We start from the raw sequence: 21026 nt of genomic DNA on the forward strand, positions 1-21026 counted from the left end.
TTTACACCAAGGGTCATGGTGGATTCTCCATCACTGACAATTTTTAAATCAGGATTGGATGTTTTTCTAAAAGGTATGCTCTAGGAATTATTTTGGTGAAGGTCTATTGCCTGCATTATACAGGTTAGACTAGATGCTCATAATGGTCCTTTCTGGCTTTAGAATCTATGAACAGCTGCTGAAGCACTGTTCTTCATATTCAGCAGGGTGGGTTTCCCAAAACAGAACTTATCAGATCAGGCATTAAATTTCATGTCCCAGCTAGTTGGTGAATTATGGAGGGGTAAAACAGCTGACATCTGCCCCATATCGCCCAGAATAGAGTTGTTTAGCTGAGAGGTTCAACAGGACCTTAAAATCTATGCTGAGAATGTATGTAAACAAAAGGGCAAGTGACTGGGCTACAATGCTACCCTGTTTGCTTACGAGGAGGTGCCCCAAGAATCCACAGTGTTCGCCCCATTTGACCTCCAGTGGGGGAGAAATGTCAGAGGTGCCCTGGGTCGAATTAGAGACTCCTAGGAAGATAGCACGGAAACAGAAGGGAAACTGGTGGCTCAGTATATGCAGTGGTTATGGGAAGATTTAAAATCCATGAAGGGGATAGTGCAGCAAAACCTCACAAAAAGACAGGCAGGTCAGAAAGAATGCTATGATCGCAATACCTGTGTTCAGTCATTTCATGTGGGGGATTTGTTACTGGTGTTACTCCTTGTAATAAAGGACAAATTGCAGACGTGAGGTGGTATAAAGGGTTAAAGATGTTACTTACAACATACAAAGGCCCCAAAGCAGCGTTGCACCTCAAACTGCGCATATAAACCAGTTAAATGTGTATCACAAATATGAAGCCATTATAAACGTGATATGCAATGTAGAGGAGGACTTGAAGACAGCTCCACTTATTGATTTGGTGACTGAATGCCATAGTGACACCGCACTAGAGAGCACTGATCTATATAAAGGGTTAACTTGGACTGAAAAATCAAGAGATTAAGGCTGTGCAGCAGGTAGTTTCCAGCAGGCCAGGCCTGAGTCACAAAATGGTCCATAAATTTAACACTGTAGGAACAGAGCCTGAACTCAGTGGAGCATAGCGGATGACTGGTAAAAGGCAGGAGCAGGTACGTAAGGAGATAACAAGCACACTGGAAACAGGAATAATTGCAGAGTCAAACAATCCCTGGGCATCTCCAGTTGTTATGGTTCCCAAAAATAATGGGTCTAAGATTTTTGTTGGTTACAGAAAGCTTCATGTTGTCATTGTTCCTAATGCACATTCTATGCCCAGAACCAATGACATGCTAGGCCAGGGGTGGGCAAACTACAGCCTGCGGGCCGAATCTGGCCTGTCAGCCATTTTAATCTGGTCCTCGAGCTCCTGCTAGGGAGCGGGGTCTGGGGCTTGCCCCACTCCAATGCTCCAGACAGGGAGCGGGGTTGGAGACCGCTCCACACAGCTACTGGAAGCAGAGGCATGTCCCTGCTCCTGCGCTCCAGCCAGGGAGCAGGGTCGGGGACCGCTCCACACGGCTCCCGGAAGCAGCGGCATGGCCCCTCTCCGGCTCCTATGCGAAGGGGCAGCCAGGGGGCTCCACTCTGCACACTGCCCCCACCCAAGCGCCACCCCCGCAGCTCCCATTGGCCGGGAACCGCAGCCAATGGGAGCTGCGGGGGCGGTGCCCGCGGATGGGGCAGTGTGCAGAGCCACCTGTCCGCTCCCCCACATAGGAGCTGGACAAGTGACATGCCGATGCTTCTGGGAGCCACTTGAGGTAAGCACTACCCAGAGCCTGCACCCCTGAGTCTCTCCCCATGCCCCAACCCCTTGCCCCAGCCCAATCCCCCTCTTGCCCTCTGAACCCCTCAATCCCAGCCCGGAGCACCCTCCTGGACCCCAAAACCCTCATAACCAGCCCCACCCCAGAGCCCACACCCCAACCCCATGCCTCAGCCCTGATCCCCCTCCCTCCCACCAAACCCCTCAGTCTCAGCCTGGAGCACCCTCCTCCCTCCCAAACTCCTCCTCCCTAGCCCCACCCCAGAGCCCACATCCCCAACCAGAGTCCTCATCCCCTCTTGCATCCTAACCCCAATTTTGTGAGCATTCATGGCTGGCCATACAATTTCTATTCCCAGATGTGGCTCTCAGGCCAAAAAGTTTGCCCACCCCTGTGCTACACAAGGCAAAGTTCCTGAACACCATGGATTTAACAAAAGAGTACTGGAATATTCCCTTACACAGTGAAGGGCAGAAAATAAAAATGCCTCCATGATCAATTCTGAACTCAAAAAGTCCCAAGTGTTGCCCTTTGGGTTAATTAATGCAAGAGCCAAATTTCAGAGGCTCATTAACCAGATGTTAGCTGGGTCCAGGATTTTGCTTTAGCCTACATAGATGACATTGCCATCTTCTGGACAGATCATAAAAACCACTTGGGATTGTCCTGAAGAAGATCAAAGATGCAGATCTTGCAGTCAAAATGTAACATAAGAGCAGCCAAAGTCCCTTACCTTGGTCACTGAGAAGGATGGGGCCAAATTTGCCAGAATCTGTTGAAAGTGGAATCCATTGTTGTGACATTTCCCAGGGTACCCAGGATTGTAAGGCACCTTGCTACCACCTGCCCTCAGAGTGAGGAAGTCTTGTTTGTGCCTACTGGAGATCAGCTCCCTGACTCCACCAACCATGGGAAACACATATACTCCACTCCCAATATATACAGGCTCCAATATCCCTCTGCAGGTTAGCGATAGGCACACTCCAATCCCCGAACATCTCCCTGGAGTATCCAGACCCTGCTCCACTGGACACTCACAGTATTCACAGATTCACTGCTTCCAGAGAAGCAGTACACTCCAGCTTACCAGCTTCATATCAGATCACCACTCCATTTTACACACAGCACTTAGATATGTTTATAGTGAAAACAAGGAAAAATTTATTCAACAAAGAGAAGAGATTCAAATGATAGCATATAAAAATATTGAAAACAAATCATAGAATGTATTACAAACATGGGATATCAGGGTTGGAAGGGACCTCAGGAGGTCATCTAGTCCAACCCCCTGCTCAAAGCAGGACCAATCCCCAAATAAACCATCCCAGCCAGGGCTTTGTCAAGCCTGACCTTAAAACCTCTAAGGATGGAGGTTCCACCACCTCCCTAGGTAACGCATTCCAGTGCTTCACCACCCTCCTAGTGAAAAAGTTTTTCCTAATATCCAATGATTACATATAAAATAAAATCATAACATGCATTCTATAACCTAGACTTATTTAACTAGATACTTTTATGTTGTATCAAGCAAACTTAACTCTAAAGTCCTTCCAACATTTTTCAGCCCAGCCTGGCTATGATCCTTTTTTCACATGAGAGAACATGCTTCCAGCTTTTCACGTAGGTAAAGAATACTGTGTATCTCTTCAAAACCTCAGATATATCAAAACAGCCTCTGATCTTCATTCATAAGCTGGACAGACTCCTGCAGTGTGTTCCTTCCTGTAGATTTCACCATTGCTTGCCGATTTTGCAGTCTTGGTTAGCTAATGACTCCGTATGCAAACAGACATACCTTGTGCAACACACAATGACCACACAGAGAGACAAGCCTCTACCTGAACAGATGCCTGAACAGAACCTGTCTGAGGCACGTCACCACCTGGCATTACATGTTCTTTTCCAACAGGAGGTAACAGATGCTTCTATCTCTGTTTAGACACGAGAGTATTGTGTACTGTATGCCTCAAAAAAGGATGCCTATTTGCATACTGAACCAGATATCAGTCAAAAGATTGTGAAATCTACAAGAGAAAAATCTACAGGGAATAAAATAAATTAATATATATATATATCAGTTGGTGAGGGGGAGAATGGGTGTCCTGTTTATGACTGAAATCAAAGGATTAGGCTGGTATGTCAGGGAATGCAAAGAAACACAGGATCCCTCACTTGTGGAGGTGACAGCATATTGCATCTCATGGAAGAAGGGTCACAGCCAGCCTAGCTGTAAAGCACTGGTGAGCAATACTTTAGACATGAAAGTAGCTTGTTAATTAAGTCTAGGTTCTAGAATGCATGTTATGATTTTATTTCATATGTAGCCATTTGTTTCCAATACTACTTCTTGATAATACTTGAATCTCTGATCTGTTACATAAGCTTCTACTTCATTTCTCTGTAAACATATATAACTGGTGTGCGTTAAGCAGAGCAGTGATCTGAGGTGTACCTGGTGTTTCTTTGGAAGCAGCAGATGCGTGAATACTGAGAGTGTCCAGTGCAACAGGGGCTGGACATTCAAGGGAGATGCTTGCAAGGCTCGGTGGTTTGTTAAGTGTGCTAACCTGTAGAGAAGCAGTGGGACCTTTGGAGACTTAGGGTGAAGTGCTTGTGTTGCCCATGGAGTTGGGGAGCTGACCCCAGAAGGCATGGGCAAGGCTTCCTCACTCTAAAGGCAGGTGGTAACAAGATGCCTCAAAACCCTGCGTACCCCCAGGAAGCGTCACAGGAGCCAGCAACAATTGCAGTGCCTGCCTTTTCCTAAGCACAGAGACTGTTTCCTATTACCATCACAGCAAAGTGTTTGGGAGGATGCAAAGCCATGGTCTCCCTTCCTGAGTCTCTCCCCGCCTTGGTCAGAGTTGGATGCACATAATACTCTTAAAGGATGGTACAAGAATGTACATTCTCCCTGCATGCTGGGGAGCTCCAGGTTGCTTTATGACTCTCTGAGCTCTCCCTAAGACAGGGAAGCTCTGTACCATCCTCAACTCAGGCCCTTACTTTTAAAGCACAATCTGGCTTAGCAACAGGAGTTTTAGACAGTGAATATTTATTGCCGAATTGTAAACATCCACTTACAGAGCTTTGCAATGGGAATATTCATATAATGAAAGTAAATCTAGAAGAAGAAATTCAGAACAGGCACATTCTTCTATCTCTAGATATTTTATGCTTTCTAGGTTCCATATACCCTTCCTGCAAACTGTCAGTTTTTCCTATAACCATTATCTTTTAAAGAACCCATTTCTACTTCTCTTTCACAACCTTCTCTCTAGACTGGTTTCTCTGTTTCAAAATCAACCTGAATGTATTTGTCAGTGTAAAAAAGAGCAACAGTACCTATGACAAAGTAGCAGAGGTTCAGAGTTCAGGGAACGAGGTGCCTACTTCCAGTAGTGTCATTGGAGTGAATATGACATTATTAGATGTATAGATCAAATGTACAGCTGTGTAAAAAAAAACACCCCCACACACACAAACTGCAGCATTGCTGAAGCCAGTGAGGAAACATCACTGCTCTAGAATTGCAGAAAGCAAAAAAAAAAAAAAAACACTAACCCCAAAACCTGCTATTTTCCCCCAACATTTTCACACTTAAAAACTGCTTGTAAACTGCTTGTGAGCCCCCTTGCCCAGTCAGAGTTACATCCTGGCAAGATGAGAGTCTGAAGAAAATATAAGAGGGAAAATCATTGCACATTCTCTTCCACAATAGGTTACTCATGACCTTATGGAGGTATGGAAATATCCAGTGAGAACACTGTTAATATGAAATCTAGTAAATTTCACAAAGTAAGCTGAAAGTTCCAGGCCTGACACCTGCCTGACTCTCCATGATTATTTTTGTAGTTTACAATCATACTGTCTTTTTTTTTTTTAAACAAACTATTTCTCTCTCATCTGTTACTGTATGAAGGATCCACACAAACGATAGGGGAAACAAGCTGATTGAATATAAGTGAAAGCACAGAAACTGATTGTACAGAGTGCAGCCAAATGCATCAAGTAAAAAATACAGAAAATATCTGGTCTTTCGGATCTGTCAGTTACAGTAGGCTTAGGTGTTAATTGAAATGCCAGATAATTTTCAGGGAGAATTGTGATTTAAAAAAAAAAAAAAAACTACACTGTTATTCTATGCCAGTGTTTTAGGCCACATTTGAGCAAAGCACTTTCTTACTTAAGTACTTTGCTGAATCAGCACCTTGAAGAAATCAACCTAATACCTCTAGGTTTGGACTTATGTATGGTAGTAAACAGATCTTTTATCCTCCATCCATTTGCTCCCTCTCATAGTTTGGACATCTGCATGATTCCCCTCTTAACCTTTAGTTTGAGACACAGAGGTCTCTTTCCTCTGTATTTATGAGAAAGTCTGGAATTTTATTTCGTCAGGTTCTCCATATAAGGTTTATATTAAAATCAGAAAAACTTCGAGAGTTACCAGAAAAAACAAGCGTTTCCAGGTTAATGTTCCCTGCATCATCCCCACTGTTAATAGTTAATGAACCATAGAACACACAGATAATATTCTTTAGTTCAGGACACAATCAATTATTTTTATATCAGCTGTGTGATTTTTTGCCCCCCACAACTCGCTTTTCTACTGGAGATCTCAGGCCGAGGAAAATTTATCAGAAAGCAGAATAAGGTAACTGTCGCTACGCCTTTGTGGACTACTAAAAGATGTGAGCTTTTCTTGGGGAGACAGCAGGTGAGGGACAAGTCATCAGCACAGATTCAAATTAAAGTTTCTTGTGCTCACCTTAAAGGCTGTCGCCAATTCTGCCCCTCCCTACTTGTCATTTATTGTCAATTCCCATATCAACCTGGCCTTCTCCATTCTGCCAACAAGCAAACCTCACCAACCCATTTGTTAGCTTTTCAGACAAACATCTCCATACTTTCACCCGTTCTGCCCTTTTTGCTTGCAAACTTTCCGTTAAATGATCCATCAAGATTTCAGACACAGAGGCAGCCACTTATAGTTCCAAGATCCTCATGGCATAGCTAACACTAGTTCAGACAAACGCTGAAAACAAATAGAAATTCAAGGGCAGATTGGAGACAATATACTCTGTCAAGCTTACTCATCAGTTCCACTCAGGATGCAGTATACGGAAATATATGAATCAGAAGTGTTCTGAACAGAATATACAGCAGTGACAGTGGCAAGTTATCATCAAATTTATCACACTATTTCCTCTACATTTCAAGCTACATGGAGAATTACATTTCATTAAATGTCACCAACACTTATATGGTAAATCATCATTGGTGGTCAGATATCACTGTAAAATACACTGAGTCAGTGGATATAAGACAATCACCACACCAAAATAAAAAAATCTGTAGCATTTGTCCCCTTCCAAAATTTCCCCTAAATTAGCTTTATCATCTCCTTTATACCTTGGCTAACACAGACTTCCTGGCACTCAGAAGCAGCTCTGTCTTGATCTCGTCTATTCTCTGCCTGTCCTCTTCATTCAGATCTGACACAGAACCCTGAGGCTGGCTAGTCAGCTTCAGCTTCACCCATGCTGTGAACAGAAAACATAAAACAGAGAGCCAATCCCTTTATGATGCCATTTTAATTTTAGAGAGAGAAGTGTGCTATACGCTAATTATCAGGATTGGGTGGGAACATACATTAGTATCAGAAATACCATACAAGATAGAATGACTAGGAATAGGACTAAATTTAAATGGACTATTATGACACCTTCTAATGACAGTAAGTGAGAACCTACCTGAATGATGCACTGTAAAGGTGCAGGTACTGTCTGAGCACTCCCTTGCAACCTAATGTGTTGCTGCAGCTGGGCCCCACCTGTAATTTTCCCAAGTGGAGCAGCAATAGCTTCCACTTTAACAACCCAGAGCAAGGAGAAGCCAACATACATTAAGCACATTTTAATAAGGCTTCAGGGCAGGTATCATTACATCAAACAGTTCTCAGTCCAGGAATCACCACAACAATAAATTCATCAAGCCCAGGTTCAGGGCTCCCAATCTCACAGAACACACCCAAGTCTCAGAATTGGGCCAAGTTTGGCTCCAGGCGCCTCAGGGAGCAATTACCACCCAGTGCAGCCTTCCTGGCTTCTTCTCCCCTCTTTCACCCCAGCTCTACTTCCTGTTTATATAACTCAGCCCCTAGGCCAAGGCAGGGTCTTGTTATTTATCCCCAGGCTGCAGGCTCCTGTCTATCCCTTTAAGGGATATCAACCTTTTTCCCCATACACTTTCTCATGTACCCACTGCCTAATCCTCATAACACAATCATCTCTCGATCCAGAGTCAAGTAACATTTTCCTACCAAATGTCTTAACCTAGGACAGCAAGAATATCTATCTACACAAACAGAAAACAGTCATATGAAATAGCTTCCTTTAAAGATATACAGAATCAACAACCATGTTAAGAGTTCAAATCACAAGTTAAGTTGATCCAGCCCAATGGTCTAGTATCAACAATTTGGTGCCATCTATGAATTATTTTGACACTTACGTATTCAAGGGTAATTATCTCAATTTCCAGGAATGGGCAGGGGAAGGGGAAGTCTCTAACTTTAAACTACATGAAAAGTAACCTCAATAGCAAATGCATGACTATTTTCAACTGCTTTTGGAAGACCACCTTCCTCTATAGTTTACTAATATGGCATTTTTACCTGGCAAATTCAGTGTTTTAATTCCATGGAGTTTTGCATATAATTTTAAATCTATGTAATACTATAGTTTATTCTAAGCTGGGACAGAGTACAAAGCTATTAATCTGTAAGAAGACTGCAGATCAAAAACTCTGGGACAGAAGTCTCACGTACCCACAGGGCAGAGTTGATGCAAGCTTCCCCACATCACTGTGCCAGTATAACTCAATCCTGATCTGGAATGGCCTTTCTAGGTGTGAAAAAGTAAGTCTTCATAGCCATTCATTCCTTCGCCTCTCTGACCAGACAGCCAACAAGGGTGCCAATTAGTGCAAATTGTGATAAGGATACCTGAATCTCAGAGGGTAAAGATTCGGTCACCATCACCAATGCCTAATTCAAAATGGTGACACCAAAATGGAAGGCTCCATATATCCCATAACCAATCTGCTGCATCCCAAAAGAATTTTTAAAGCAGCCTCTATTATATTCATCAAAGTAGGATTCAGTGTTCTCATGTCTTGCGTAAAACCCCTCAGTCATTTTAGATAGTGATTTGCTTCTTACCACGAGCTTTTCTCTCCTCTTTCTCCGCACTTTTTAGTATTTGTGTTGCATGTAGCACAGGAGATTCATTTTTCAGAAGACTTTTGACACGGGCAGCTAGTGAATCTACACTGCTACTATCATCGCTCTCTCGAATGCCATCTCCCTCTTCGCTGCCAGCCACATTGGTTTTAGTTTTAGCCAAGGCATGCTGAAAATCCCCAAGGTCACTGGTGATGCTGCCTAAGGGCTCCGTGGCAGAAGGATTCCGCAGTTCTAAAACCCTTTCAATGCTTGATTTACTACTTGTACTACTCTTTGTAAGAGCCATGAGAGCAGGCAAGTTTTTATCTACTGCTGCACTACTGCAACCCTCCGGTTCTGACCTCCCTATGGATTTTGCTACGCCACAAGCTTCCATAGCTCCCTGCTGTGTTGGTTTAGTCGTCTCTTCCACAATTTCTTCCTTGGTGGGTAAATCAATAGCAAGAGAGCTTTCCCATTTTAAACTGCGCCTGTGGGGATTCAGGGTCTTCATTAGTGAACTATCTTCTTGCATGCTTCTTCTGGTCAAGGACTCATCCCACGATAATATTCTCTGAAGTGCTGGACTGATCTCCTTTGCTAATCTGGAATCTTCAGAACCATCCTTTTCAATTGGCACTGATGAAAAGTCGCCGACTTCTTGGAAAGGGGCAACAGAAAGGACAGGATCAAACTGAGTCAAAGCTATATTTTCTGCCTCTGCTAAAAGTTTCTGGATCTCTTTCAATGTGTTGGATTCAATGAAGGAATCATTTCCTTGATGCTTATTTAAATCATTAACTGAGGCATCTACATTTGAAGACAGTGGTTCTCCACCGACATCCATTTCATCTGCATCTCCAGCCAAAGGACTAGCGGACAACTTCTCTAGGCTGAGGCCAATATCCCTAGACTCAAATTTATCTATCAGCTTTTGAACACGTTTTGAAACAAGAGTGTGACCCTCTTCAAAGTCAGAGCCAGCTGGAACTGTATGAAGTATCTGGCTCAGTTCAACAGATTTTGAAACAGCAGAAGATTCTGAGCCGCCTTTGGTGGAGTGTGCGGCAGGTAGCTCCAGTTGATGGTAGGCAATACTGCATTGACTCAGTGGTTTGTCTTTGGAAGATCTTGAGAACTGAAGTGAGAGCTCAGTGGGTAATGGAGTATCAGGGCCAGCTTCTGAACCCATTGGTATAGACATGCCGAGTGTGGAAGCACCAGAGTTAAAGCTTATCTGAGTAACGTCAAATGCAGACAGAGAACCTGGGGAGAGGGAAAAAAAGATTAATTAAGGGTTATGGGAAACATTCACCTCAGTGTAGAATATCTGCCTTGTTCCAAAGGCCTCCTAAAAAGTGATTATTCTAGAAAATATATAAGAACCTATATAAGAAAATATACAAGAATATGGCTTCTACTAAAACTGTTTATGATCACGGTTTTCTGAAATAAAGCCTTTTGATCATTTGGTACAAACTTCTAGGATTTATGTACACTAAGGAAACTTTCAAATAACTAGAAACATTATGAACCTAAATGTCTAAGTGCTGAGATATTCTAATTTGATGTGTATTCTTTGCAGAGCAATAAAATGAGAGTACTCATCAGATCTGAAATCCTAAGGATATGTAGAGAAACACTCATGATACTTTAAAAAATAATAAAGTAAAATAAAAACAGAGTGCCTGATTGATATATGCATGGGAGAGAGTTGCATCCAGCCACCTTGGCTCAGAAAGGCAAATCAACTCAATGCAGAGACTCCTGGGAAGACAAGCAGTAGTGACCTTCAAGGAGTTGGTCTGAAAAGTATTAGCTAAAAAGAGATTGCAAGACTGCTCTCCTGAATTGGGTACGAGATCTGGATGCCAGATCAAGGAGGAAATGTTGCATAAAGACTTATGCAGTTCTCTAACCAGCAATGTATATTTCAACAAACAATTCACTGTGAAGGCATGCTATGGAAGTTGCCATAGATCTAGTTGAATGTGCTTTCATTTGCCCCACCTACTAGGTCACAGAATCATGTATTTATTAGTCCTGAACAATTTTTGTTTTGAGGTGGACTCACTCCTGGCTATATCCCCAATTTTGGGCCTCTGGATTGGTTGTATTTAGATAACTGGGTATGACTGTCTACCTGTACCCTAGTCACATATTGCACCAGAGAAACTAAAGAAAGAGAGAAACAAAGATACACTTTTCCCATTATGAAAATATCCTTGTAACACTTTTGTGAACAGCTCTACTTTCAAAACTACTGGAGGCAGAAAGCTGGTAATTGGCACGGAAACACCCCTCACTGAGGAGAAATAACCAAGTGCATGAAGTGTTCTGTTCTCTAAGATTTTTGTAGCATGCCTCTGCCTTTCCCCATACCTTCAGATAGCTGGACATGCTTTGTTAAGGTGTCAGTGGATTCCTTCAATGTTCTGAGCTCTGATGGGGAAAATTCAACCTCCCTGATTGGTCCTCTGGGTACAAATGGAGTCAGTATAGCTGAAGGTGACTGATCAATGCCAAGATTACGAAGATACATCTGACACAAAGGGGGGACATGGAACAAAGAAAGCAATAAATATATATGGTACTATTATAAAGGAACTCAGATTTTAACCTACCCCAACCACCATCTCCAAAACGCACAAAGTTTCTATTTTCAACATCCCCCTGCCCTTGAAAAGTTTGTTTCAACCTGTTCTCCAGCAGATGTACCAACAACAAACCAAGACCATTGCATTTATTACACATCAAGCCATCCCTCCACTTGGTCTTAATTTTAGGCCTCCTTCTCTTCCTTTAAAATGGTTACTAATTAAAATCTGGAAGGAAAAAATGAGGCTTTGGTTTAATAGCCCTTTCTATCAAAATGAGAACATGGCACAAGGGAACATACCCTCCTCCTGTCCAAAAAATACCTTAAAACTTGGGCTGGGCATCAGGAAAAATTCCTTAACATTCCAATTACACCATGGGACAGTCTCCAAAGGAAAGTGATGGAAGCCCCATTGCTGGAACTGTTTAAATGTCTTATTGGACAAAGCAGTTGTGAAAGCATTACATGGTACAAGCCTGCACTGGCAACAAAATACTTCCTTTTGTTTGTTTTAAGCCTGCTGTTTATTAATTTCATTTGGTGACCCCTAGTTCTTGTGTGTTGTGAGGGGTAAACAACACTTCCTCATTTACTTTCTCCAAACCAGTCATGATTTTATAGACCTCTATCATACCCCCCCCTTACTCATCTCTTTTCCAAGCTGAAAAGTCCTAGTCTTATTAATCTCTCCTCACATGGAAGCAGTTCCATACCCTTAATAATTTTTGTTGCCCCTTTCTGTACCTTTTCCAAAATATCTTTTTTGAGATGGGGAGACCACATCTGCATGCAGTATTCAAGATGTGGGCGTATCATGGATTTATTTAAAGGTAATACGATATTTTCTGTCCTATTATCTCTTTCTTTCTTCATGATGTTCTTATGTTCTGTCCCTACTAAACAAGAACAGTTTGACTCTAAAGAGAGCACTTGAGATAACCCCATTTTTATATCGAACCAGCAGCATACCCGTTGTGATTGCTGGAAAGTTTCTTCAAGATCATCACTTGGATTTGCTCTTTAGAAAATACAAAAGCTTTTTGAAGAAACTGTTGGGGTTTTTTATTAAAACTTTTTGTAAATCTGTTGACTTGATATTTCACATTTGTCTAATCCCTTGTCTGCAGCTCTACACCATTCTAAGTGATTTTATCAGATCAGTGACTCATGAAGAGTCAGATTTACCTTAAGTAACTTCTTCCCCTTCTCACACTGAATTCAAATTGGAGAGGAACTGACCAATTCTCTTCCCTAGTCAACCTAAAGATTAGAGGAGAAATCAAATTGCCTTGTCACTCCAGCTCCTACCCCAAATAAAGGGAGAAAAGAAAAAGCAAATATTCTGAATATGCTACTATAACAGATTCAAGGGACCTCCCCGGATCAGCTAGGAAAATGATTCCCCCTCTCTCACAAAGTCTGCAACACCAGTGAAGACACTTGCCAGTTAAGCAAAGCTTTATCTGATTCCTTCTCATAAGGACGGTTTAAATTTCGCCTCATCTGTATTATACATTCTGCACTGGCTGGGGAATGAACGAAATGACTTTATAGATCTTTTCCATCTCTATTTCTATTATTGTATTATAGACATACATATTAATAGCCAAATGCATGATCAAACCTCCTGAGTCCTGTCAGTGATTTATGAGAAGAGAATTCCTCAAAACGAATATTAAAGGGGAAATGCTAATTCTGTTTAGAACAGCGATAGTTTGTAGTCTCTGATTCTTACCTTTAATAAATTTCACACATCTTTCTTTCAATATTTATCTTCCTAGGCAACTGAGAATAGCTTTATATGCACACAGAAGCTGTTCTAAGATTATTTTCCCAGTGTAAATTTCAAGGAATTTTCAAGGAAAATAAGAGTAAAAGTCTGATTCCAAAGACTAAATTGTTATTATAGAAATCATTTTGCAAGAAGAGGAGCCACTTATTCTGAATTATAAAGTCCATCATTAACATACATCTGCATTTAATTTTCACTAACTCATCAGCTATCAGCAAAGGCAAGTGTTAACATGGCTGCCACCTAATCTGGCAGCCATCCTATATCTAGCCACTCTGAAAAGAGAGGGAGGGGAGACTGGATTAGCAAAAGAAGATCCCATTGGTCTTTATGTAAGGAACTGTAGGCAGAATGGCGTGTGTGTGTGTGTGTGTGTGTGTGTGTGTGTGTGTGTGTGTTTATTAATCATCAGTTGTTTAAGACTTTTACACTGGGGCAAACTTAAAAAAGAAATAATATTTATAGAAGAAGCCATCTGCTTCGCCAGGAATTTTCTGTGTTGCTTTTGCTATTATTGAAGATGTGTGGGTGTGTGAAAAGTTCTCTCTCTTGCATCCTAGCTTTTCCCCAGGGTCTGTGGTAGAATCAAAACCTGACATTTGGGACATCACAGTCTGCTTACATGGAAGAGACTGGAAGGTCATAAATGGCTTGCCGTTGCACTGCAAACAGAAATTCTAGCACCTTGTCCTTTATTTCAAGGCTCTGTTTCACTCAACCCCAACCTATATCACTGACCTTGTCTCCTTTTGCTTTTATTCTTACCTTCTACGTTCAGCCACTGTCACCAGCCTTAATACGCCATATATATCCTTTTCCCACTCCTGCCTCCATGCTACCCTCTACACATGGATCATCCTCCCTAAACCCATTGCCCAGGCATTTCCACTGTCTTGTTGAAATATACCCTAAAAGTGTATTACTTCCAGATCAACAATGAGTACTTAAAATACTGATTCAACATTATGGGACAAATTCACTACTGCCATAAACAGGCACAACTCCATTTCAATGGTGCCATGGCCATGTTAGTCAGTAATAAATTTTACCCTGACTGCAGAAAGAGTGTAAGAAAACACTGTAGGAGAAAGTGGGTTTAGAAGATTTTAGTTGTATATATTTTAAAGTTATCTTCAGTGAAGGAGTCCTTTAAAATTACTTGGCTCAGTTACCTTATTTAGAAACTAAATCATATTAGCTAACATCTAAGCTGAAGAAGTCTGTAGCTGTAGCACCAAATATTCTTACCACACATGGGATATTAAAAGCTTCTATAACTACACCAGTCTCTCCATACAATGGGCTCTTTCTTGTGATGTTCAAGCACCTTCAACTCCTATTTCTTTTAACACAAGTTTAGGCCGCTCAGTCTTCCTATGACTAAACCTAAAGAAAAGTGGCAAAATTACAAGCAATATCTTACCGGTATTCTTTCTTCAATATTTATGTCTTTTTTATCTGGAGTTTTCAAAGTAGGAGCCAAGAAAGGAATGACGTTATCCCCTTCTAAACTGGTGAAAAAATCCCTGGCAACTACTGAAGAAGAGCTTGCAGAAGTCAAGTCAACATGGCTACTTGCCTGTGAACTAGCCAAGAGGTTTAAACTATCTGGAGAAATGTCATTGAAATGATCCATACCAATCTGGCTAGTAGAGAGTTCTGGATCATGTGACTGTCTGGTATTATTTTCAAGACCATTGTGTTTCTCTTGCTCACCACTTGGATAGCATTCCTCCTCTCTGAGAAGTTGAGCAACCCTTTCACTGGAAATGAAGACATTTTGATCTGAATTTTGTCCTATGCTATTATTGTCGTCATCACCACCACCACCGGACCCAGTAGTGACAAGAACAGCTGTAAACTGTGGGGTTGTGGAGTCTCCTAACTGAGCACCACTTTCTCTAATTTCAGGCATTCCAGAAACTCTGCTCTTGTCTTCTGTAGGCTGAACAACTTCATCTGGGTTTGTTGCTTGAACAACTTCAATCTGTGAAGCCTCTCTGCTGATAACATGTACTGAGTTGTCAGACTGAGACCTGATAAGTGGTGAAGCATGTGCTGACTTATCACAGGAATGCAAACTGGTCATTGAACCCGTCCCGCCAAAGGGTGCAGCTAAACCACTCTTGAGGTTACCACTGCTGCTGCTCTGCTTTGATAAAATATGATTTAAGGAATCAGCAATTGCACTGTAGGCTTTCTTCCTTGGAGAAACTCCACTCAAGCCACATAAAGCCAAAGCATCAGGTATCTTCTCCATTGGCTGGTTCACGTTCCAAGCTCCTACCTTTTCCATGAAATTAAGGGTAGGGAGAGACTGGATTCTTCCAGTACGAGGATACACTGTTCTTAAGGACTCACAACTTTCACTGTTTATTTCCTGTCCACTCTGGAATGCATGATGCTTCTCAGCAGAAGAAACAAGTGTATTTGTAGATGAGTTCCTAGAAGTTTCTTCATTTAAACAAATAAGAGAAGCCTGAAGATTTGATTTGATAGGAAGGGGCTTACCAGGTACTTCCTGCTTCTCACTTCTGCTTACAAATATCCCCGGGGTGGACTGATAGATTGGTTGAGCTAAATGTCCAAAGAATGAGCCATCATCTACAGGAAGATTAAATAAAGGTGAAATGCCTGTATTTTTATGTCCCCTTTCTATGGTGAAGTCTGAAAGAGTTAATTCACTTCTGTTAATTCCAGACGGGATTTCCACAACAGTATTCTTCTCACTGCATGTTCCACCAGATTCTACACTAGCTGTGACTGGCTGGTCAGATGCGCTGTTCTTGACACTAGTTTTGGACATAGCAGAGAGAGGCTCCTCTTCCTGTTTCCCAGACATTTTAGAAAACAGTTGTTTTTGCTGCTCATCTAGAATGGTTCCCAGGGGCTCCATAGTAACACCAGAGAACCACAATCTGCCAGAGTCATTCAGATCTGAACTATGTCCCTTGGACAACATGAACATTTCTGAAGGCTTTGCAGAAAACACTTCTGGGGCATTGGAATTTTTAAAAGGTTCTCTCCTCAAAACATCAGAAAACATACTGGAGGTGTCAAGCTCAGGAACACATTTTTCTTCTTCCAGCTTCTGATGTGATTCTCTTACAAACACTTTTGACTCCCTGTCAGAAAGCTCAATATTTCCTACTCGCTGCATTGTTTTGTTTTTCCCTGGGTCCCTAGCTGATATGCTCTTGCATGAAGAGCTTTCTGAAGATGAGAACCCACCATGGCTCGATAATCCTATTTCTTTTTCCAGAAGCTCAAGGAGGAGAGGAGCTGGCACATTGCTGTCTAAAAAGAAGTTATTATTTACAAAACCACTAGTGGCTTCCTTTGCAGCAAATACTTCTGGAGGCTGTACTGTTTCTGGCTCGTTTAGCAGCATTTTTCTATTTGGGTCTGTTAAATTTTCATCTCTATTAGGGATGAAAGACTTGTTAATACCAAGTTTACAATTTTGATCTTCAGCCTTCTCCTTCCTCTCCACAGGTATCTGTCCAGAAAGACAAATGGGGTGCTGAGACAAATAGCTGGTGCAGCTGACATCACAAGGTTCTACAGTGCTGACTGCAAGTGGATGCTCGGACAGGGTCAAGCAGCCACTGACTAAGTCTGAAGGTATTTCAGTGGCTGCCAGCTGCACAGCTTCACTGATCTGCAAAGGCTTTGAATGCTGCTCAGAAGCATCAGAAACATCAGAGGTTCCTCTGGAAGAGAAAAGAAAAGAAAAAGAAAATGTTTCTCTGGTAACATTTATTTTCAACACCAACATTTTCTGCCTAAAAGAAACAAGCTTAAAGATAGGACTTCTACATGAGAGCAAACAACTAGGATTTAGCAACACATACATCTGAAGGTACTACCCAAATAGTTCAAGCAGATATTTTAAATCCTTAAAAACAGGGTAATTTACTTTAAAAAAAATGATTACTATATCCCTATAAATAATGGTTTGGAAATATAAATACTATGGTTCTAATGAGCATGTCAGTGTTTTCCACCAGTTAGGACCCTCTAACTCTCTTTGTATTCATAGGTCTCATTTTTGTTAATAGTTAAAAAATGTGACAACTATATATTGTTTAGAAATGAATACCCTACACAGTATTCGTTTTAAAAATCTTCCAAGTTAGGACTTCAAATATTTTTCAACGAGGATATAAAATAGGCCAGGCCTGAAATGAACACCAGGGTTTGCAATAGTTAGGAGACTGCCACAGATTTCTTACATTTTTGTCTTCACCCTGAATTATTAAATGCCTTATTTGCTTTTGATAATCATTCTTCTATGAGCTTCACTCCACGGTGCATACAATAGTTCTTCAACATTCATTGGAAGATCAATTCCAGCTGAATCCACAAAGTCTTAAATCACATGTTATTAACCAGTAATGAAACAGTGACACTTGGCACTGGGATACAACATACTTTTTTCCTTCCTCATGCCTGGATTCTTGTGTCATGTAACCTAAATACTGACAACATTGCAAGGAGACTGCATGCATCTATGTCTTGAAATGCACATTTTTTTTAAAACAGAGTACACTCCTTACCAACATCACACAAGAAGAATCATTTGTTTTCCTTCTGAACAAAGACTCTCTAGGACAAGAGTTTTAGTGAAATGTAAAATGCAATAGGCTAAAATTTTAAGGCCCCTTTGTATAGCCAGAACAATGTAAACTGGCCTTAGTGAAAAGAGAATTAAGACCTCATCCCTACAACACAATCATAACTGCTCAAAAGTAGAGCTAGCCAAAAACCATTCATTCAGTTTTAGAAAAAAATTTGAAGTTTCAAAATGTTTTGTTTCACATTAGAACAAGAACAAGACCTTTCTACACTTTAATAAAAAAAACATGAAAGACATCTCCACTCCAGCATAGCCAGTAGCCTAGTGGCCAGGGCACTCACCCGGGATGCGGGAGACCCAGGTTCAAATCCATGCATGGAACTCAGGTAGAGGAGAGATTTGAATCTGGATCTCTCACAACCCAGGTGAGTGCCCTAGTCACTAGGTTACTAAGGAACTAAGTGCCTTGCATAATGACAGGTTTCAGAGTAACAGCCGTGTTAGTCTGTATTTGCAAAAAGAAAAGGAGTACTTGTGCACCTTAGAGACTAACCAATTTATTTGAGCATGAGCTTTCGTAAGCTACAGCTCTAAGGTGCCACAAGTACTCCCTTTCTTTTTAAGGAACTACGGTCTCACACACTCACCAGAAATCACATCCTGGACCCAAGAAATATTCCCAATGTCAATTTTCAAGAATTAACATTTTCTGACAAAAAATGTCTTATTGAAAAATTCACAACCAGCTCTACTCATAAAGATTGATCAATCCATATTAGCGTCCATGGGGCTGGAATATCAGACAGGGCCCTGGGGAACGAGAGAGTGCCTCATGCCATTCAACTGTGATTTCTCTCAAATGATTAAGGAGACACAGAATGACTCAAAAGGGGTTTTGGCCAGTCATCCTCAAGAAAGGGGTTAAAATGAGGAGAAAATGGAAGGACCAGTAAAACGGACAGGCTTTTCCCCAAACAGAACTCAAGGATATCTAATCAGATTTTATCCAGTTTCTGTCCTGTCCATCTTCTAATGTGATCACTTTAATTCATTGTGCCATTAATACAAACTATCTGCAGCAGATTCTACTTAATAGCAACCTGGATACTAACAACTAGTCCTGTCCCAATGACTTTAATGTTAATGAATTCGGATATTGCCAACAGCATGCGTTTATTAAGAACATCTTGTGGAAGAAAGGCCCCAACTACAGGCAGATTTGCAAGGCTGCACCCAGCAAAAGAAGTACTGGGATGTGCCTCCCTTGCCTGCAGTCCCGCAAACTTGCCTGCGGCCAGTGCTCAGTAACTCCTGGAGCTTCCTTCTGGTGCTGCAGCCCTGCAAACCTGCCTGTGCAAAGGACCACATAGGAGGTAAGGAGCTGTGGGCTGCAAGGAGACACTGTGGGCAAGGCAATGGTGGGAGTGGGGTTGCAGCCCAGGTGTCAGAATTGCACAGGTTTCAGAGTAACAGCCGTGTTAGTCTGTATTCGCAAAAAGAAAAGGAGTACTTGTGGCACCTTAGAGACTAACCAATTTATTTGAGCATGAGCTTTCGTGAGCTACAGCTCACTTGCACAATTGCACAGTATCTCTCCCTGCCCTCTCCAGGTTCCACCCTGCGGGAGGACTTTACACAGGGAAGGAAGCACTGTGTCGAGCTGACTCCCGACCTCTGGAGAGTCCAGGGAGAGGTACCAGGTAGCTCCATGATAGGGGCGCCATTTAGGTGGGAACAAGGGGGTGCTCCTGCCCCCCTCTGAGTTTCGTACAGGAGGTATGCTCCCAGGCAGAGCTCTTAACTGCACAGCATTAGTGTGGAATGTGAGTTCTGCAGAGAGGTGCTTCTCCCAGCCTGTGCCCCTGGGGCAGGAAGCCAATCAGAGGCAAGGTGATTAAGATAAGAAAGGGCTGGTAATTAAATTAAAGATCTGGAAGTCTTTAGATGAACCTGTAAAACAGGAATCCCACTGCAGGGGATGGGGGATGCTGAAGAAATCCCCCCACCCCCTGAGTCTGCAGGGGACTCAGAAGAAATACAGCCAAGCCCTCTGAGCCAAGTTTACATTTAGAAAAGAGGGAGATGTGAGGGGCGTAGGTGAAAAGAAAGGTTTCAGAGTAACAGCCGTGTTAGTCTGTATTCGCAAAAAGAAAAGGAGTACTTGTGGCACCTTAGAGACTAACCAATTTATTTGAGCATGAGCTTTACCAGCAGGACAGTGGGGTGGGAGGAGGTATTTTTTCATATTCTCTGTGTATAAATAAAGTCTGCTGCAGTTTCCACGGCATGCATCCGATGAAGTGAGCTGTAGCTCACGAAAGCTCATGCTCAAATAAATTGGTTAGTCTCTAAGGTGAAAAGAAGGGGCCAAAACCCAGGGAAGGGCTAGCAGTGGTATAGAGAAGTTTCCACTCTACCTATGGTACTTATGTGGCCCCATCACTATAATATCTGAGAGCCTCACATCACAGCCCCTCAGTGAGGTAGAGCAGTGCTGTTATTCCCATTGCACAGATGGGGCACCGAGGCACAGAGAGACTAAAGGCCAGATTTTCAAAGGTATTTAGGCACCTAGTGGGATTTTCAAAAGCACCTAGGAAGCTTGGTGCTTTGTAAACCCACTAGATGCATCTTTGGGTTCCTAAAAATCTTTGAAACTCTGTGCATAAGGCACTGGCCTGAGGTCATACAGGAACTCCATTGGGGGAGTAGAACCCAGGTCTCTCAGGGCTAACTCCCTATCCACTGACCAGCCTATCTCTTGGCTTCATGCTGCAAAAAAGAGGACTCTGATAGATGGGAGCGAAACCAAGGAGGACAGTTCTCCAAGACTCCAGCAATTGGGAAGGATGTCATGGTTGACAGTATGAAAAGTAGCACAGCGGTCAGGAAGGATGAAGAAAAGAGAGAATGAGAGTCAGATGAGAGGAGAGCACTTACCTGCCAAGGGGGGGCAGGTTCTGTCCCATGCTGGGTTGTAGAGCAATGCCTGCTGTGCAATTTTAGATTTTAACTGAAAAGTATTTTGTTTTGTCGTTTTTTGTTCT

The 21026-nt window shown here is 42.1% G+C and overlaps 1 protein-coding gene across 8 annotated transcripts in view; it reads right to left on the reverse strand.

Moving 5' to 3' along the window:
* ALMS1 (ALMS1 centrosome and basal body associated protein) overlaps positions 1-21026 on the reverse strand; it is a 132541-nt gene that overhangs the window by 54962 nt on the left and 56553 nt on the right. For all 8 annotated transcript variants that reach the window (XM_073342985.2, XM_073342984.2, XM_073342983.2 and 5 more), the window contains 4 exons: positions 14824-17113; positions 11392-11551; positions 9007-10275; positions 7197-7327 (listed from right to left, as the gene is read on the reverse strand). In XM_073342985.2, coding sequence (XP_073199086.2) covers positions 7197-7327; positions 9007-10275; positions 11392-11551; positions 14824-17113 — 3850 coding nt within the window. The remainder of the gene's footprint in view (positions 1-7196; positions 7328-9006; positions 10276-11391; positions 11552-14823; positions 17114-21026) is intronic.

The sequence above is a fragment of the Lepidochelys kempii genome, chromosome 4 (genome assembly GCF_965140285.1).
Source record: "Lepidochelys kempii isolate rLepKem1 chromosome 4, rLepKem1.hap1, whole genome shotgun sequence".
NCBI classification, from domain to species: domain Eukaryota; kingdom Metazoa; phylum Chordata; order Testudines; family Cheloniidae; genus Lepidochelys; species Lepidochelys kempii.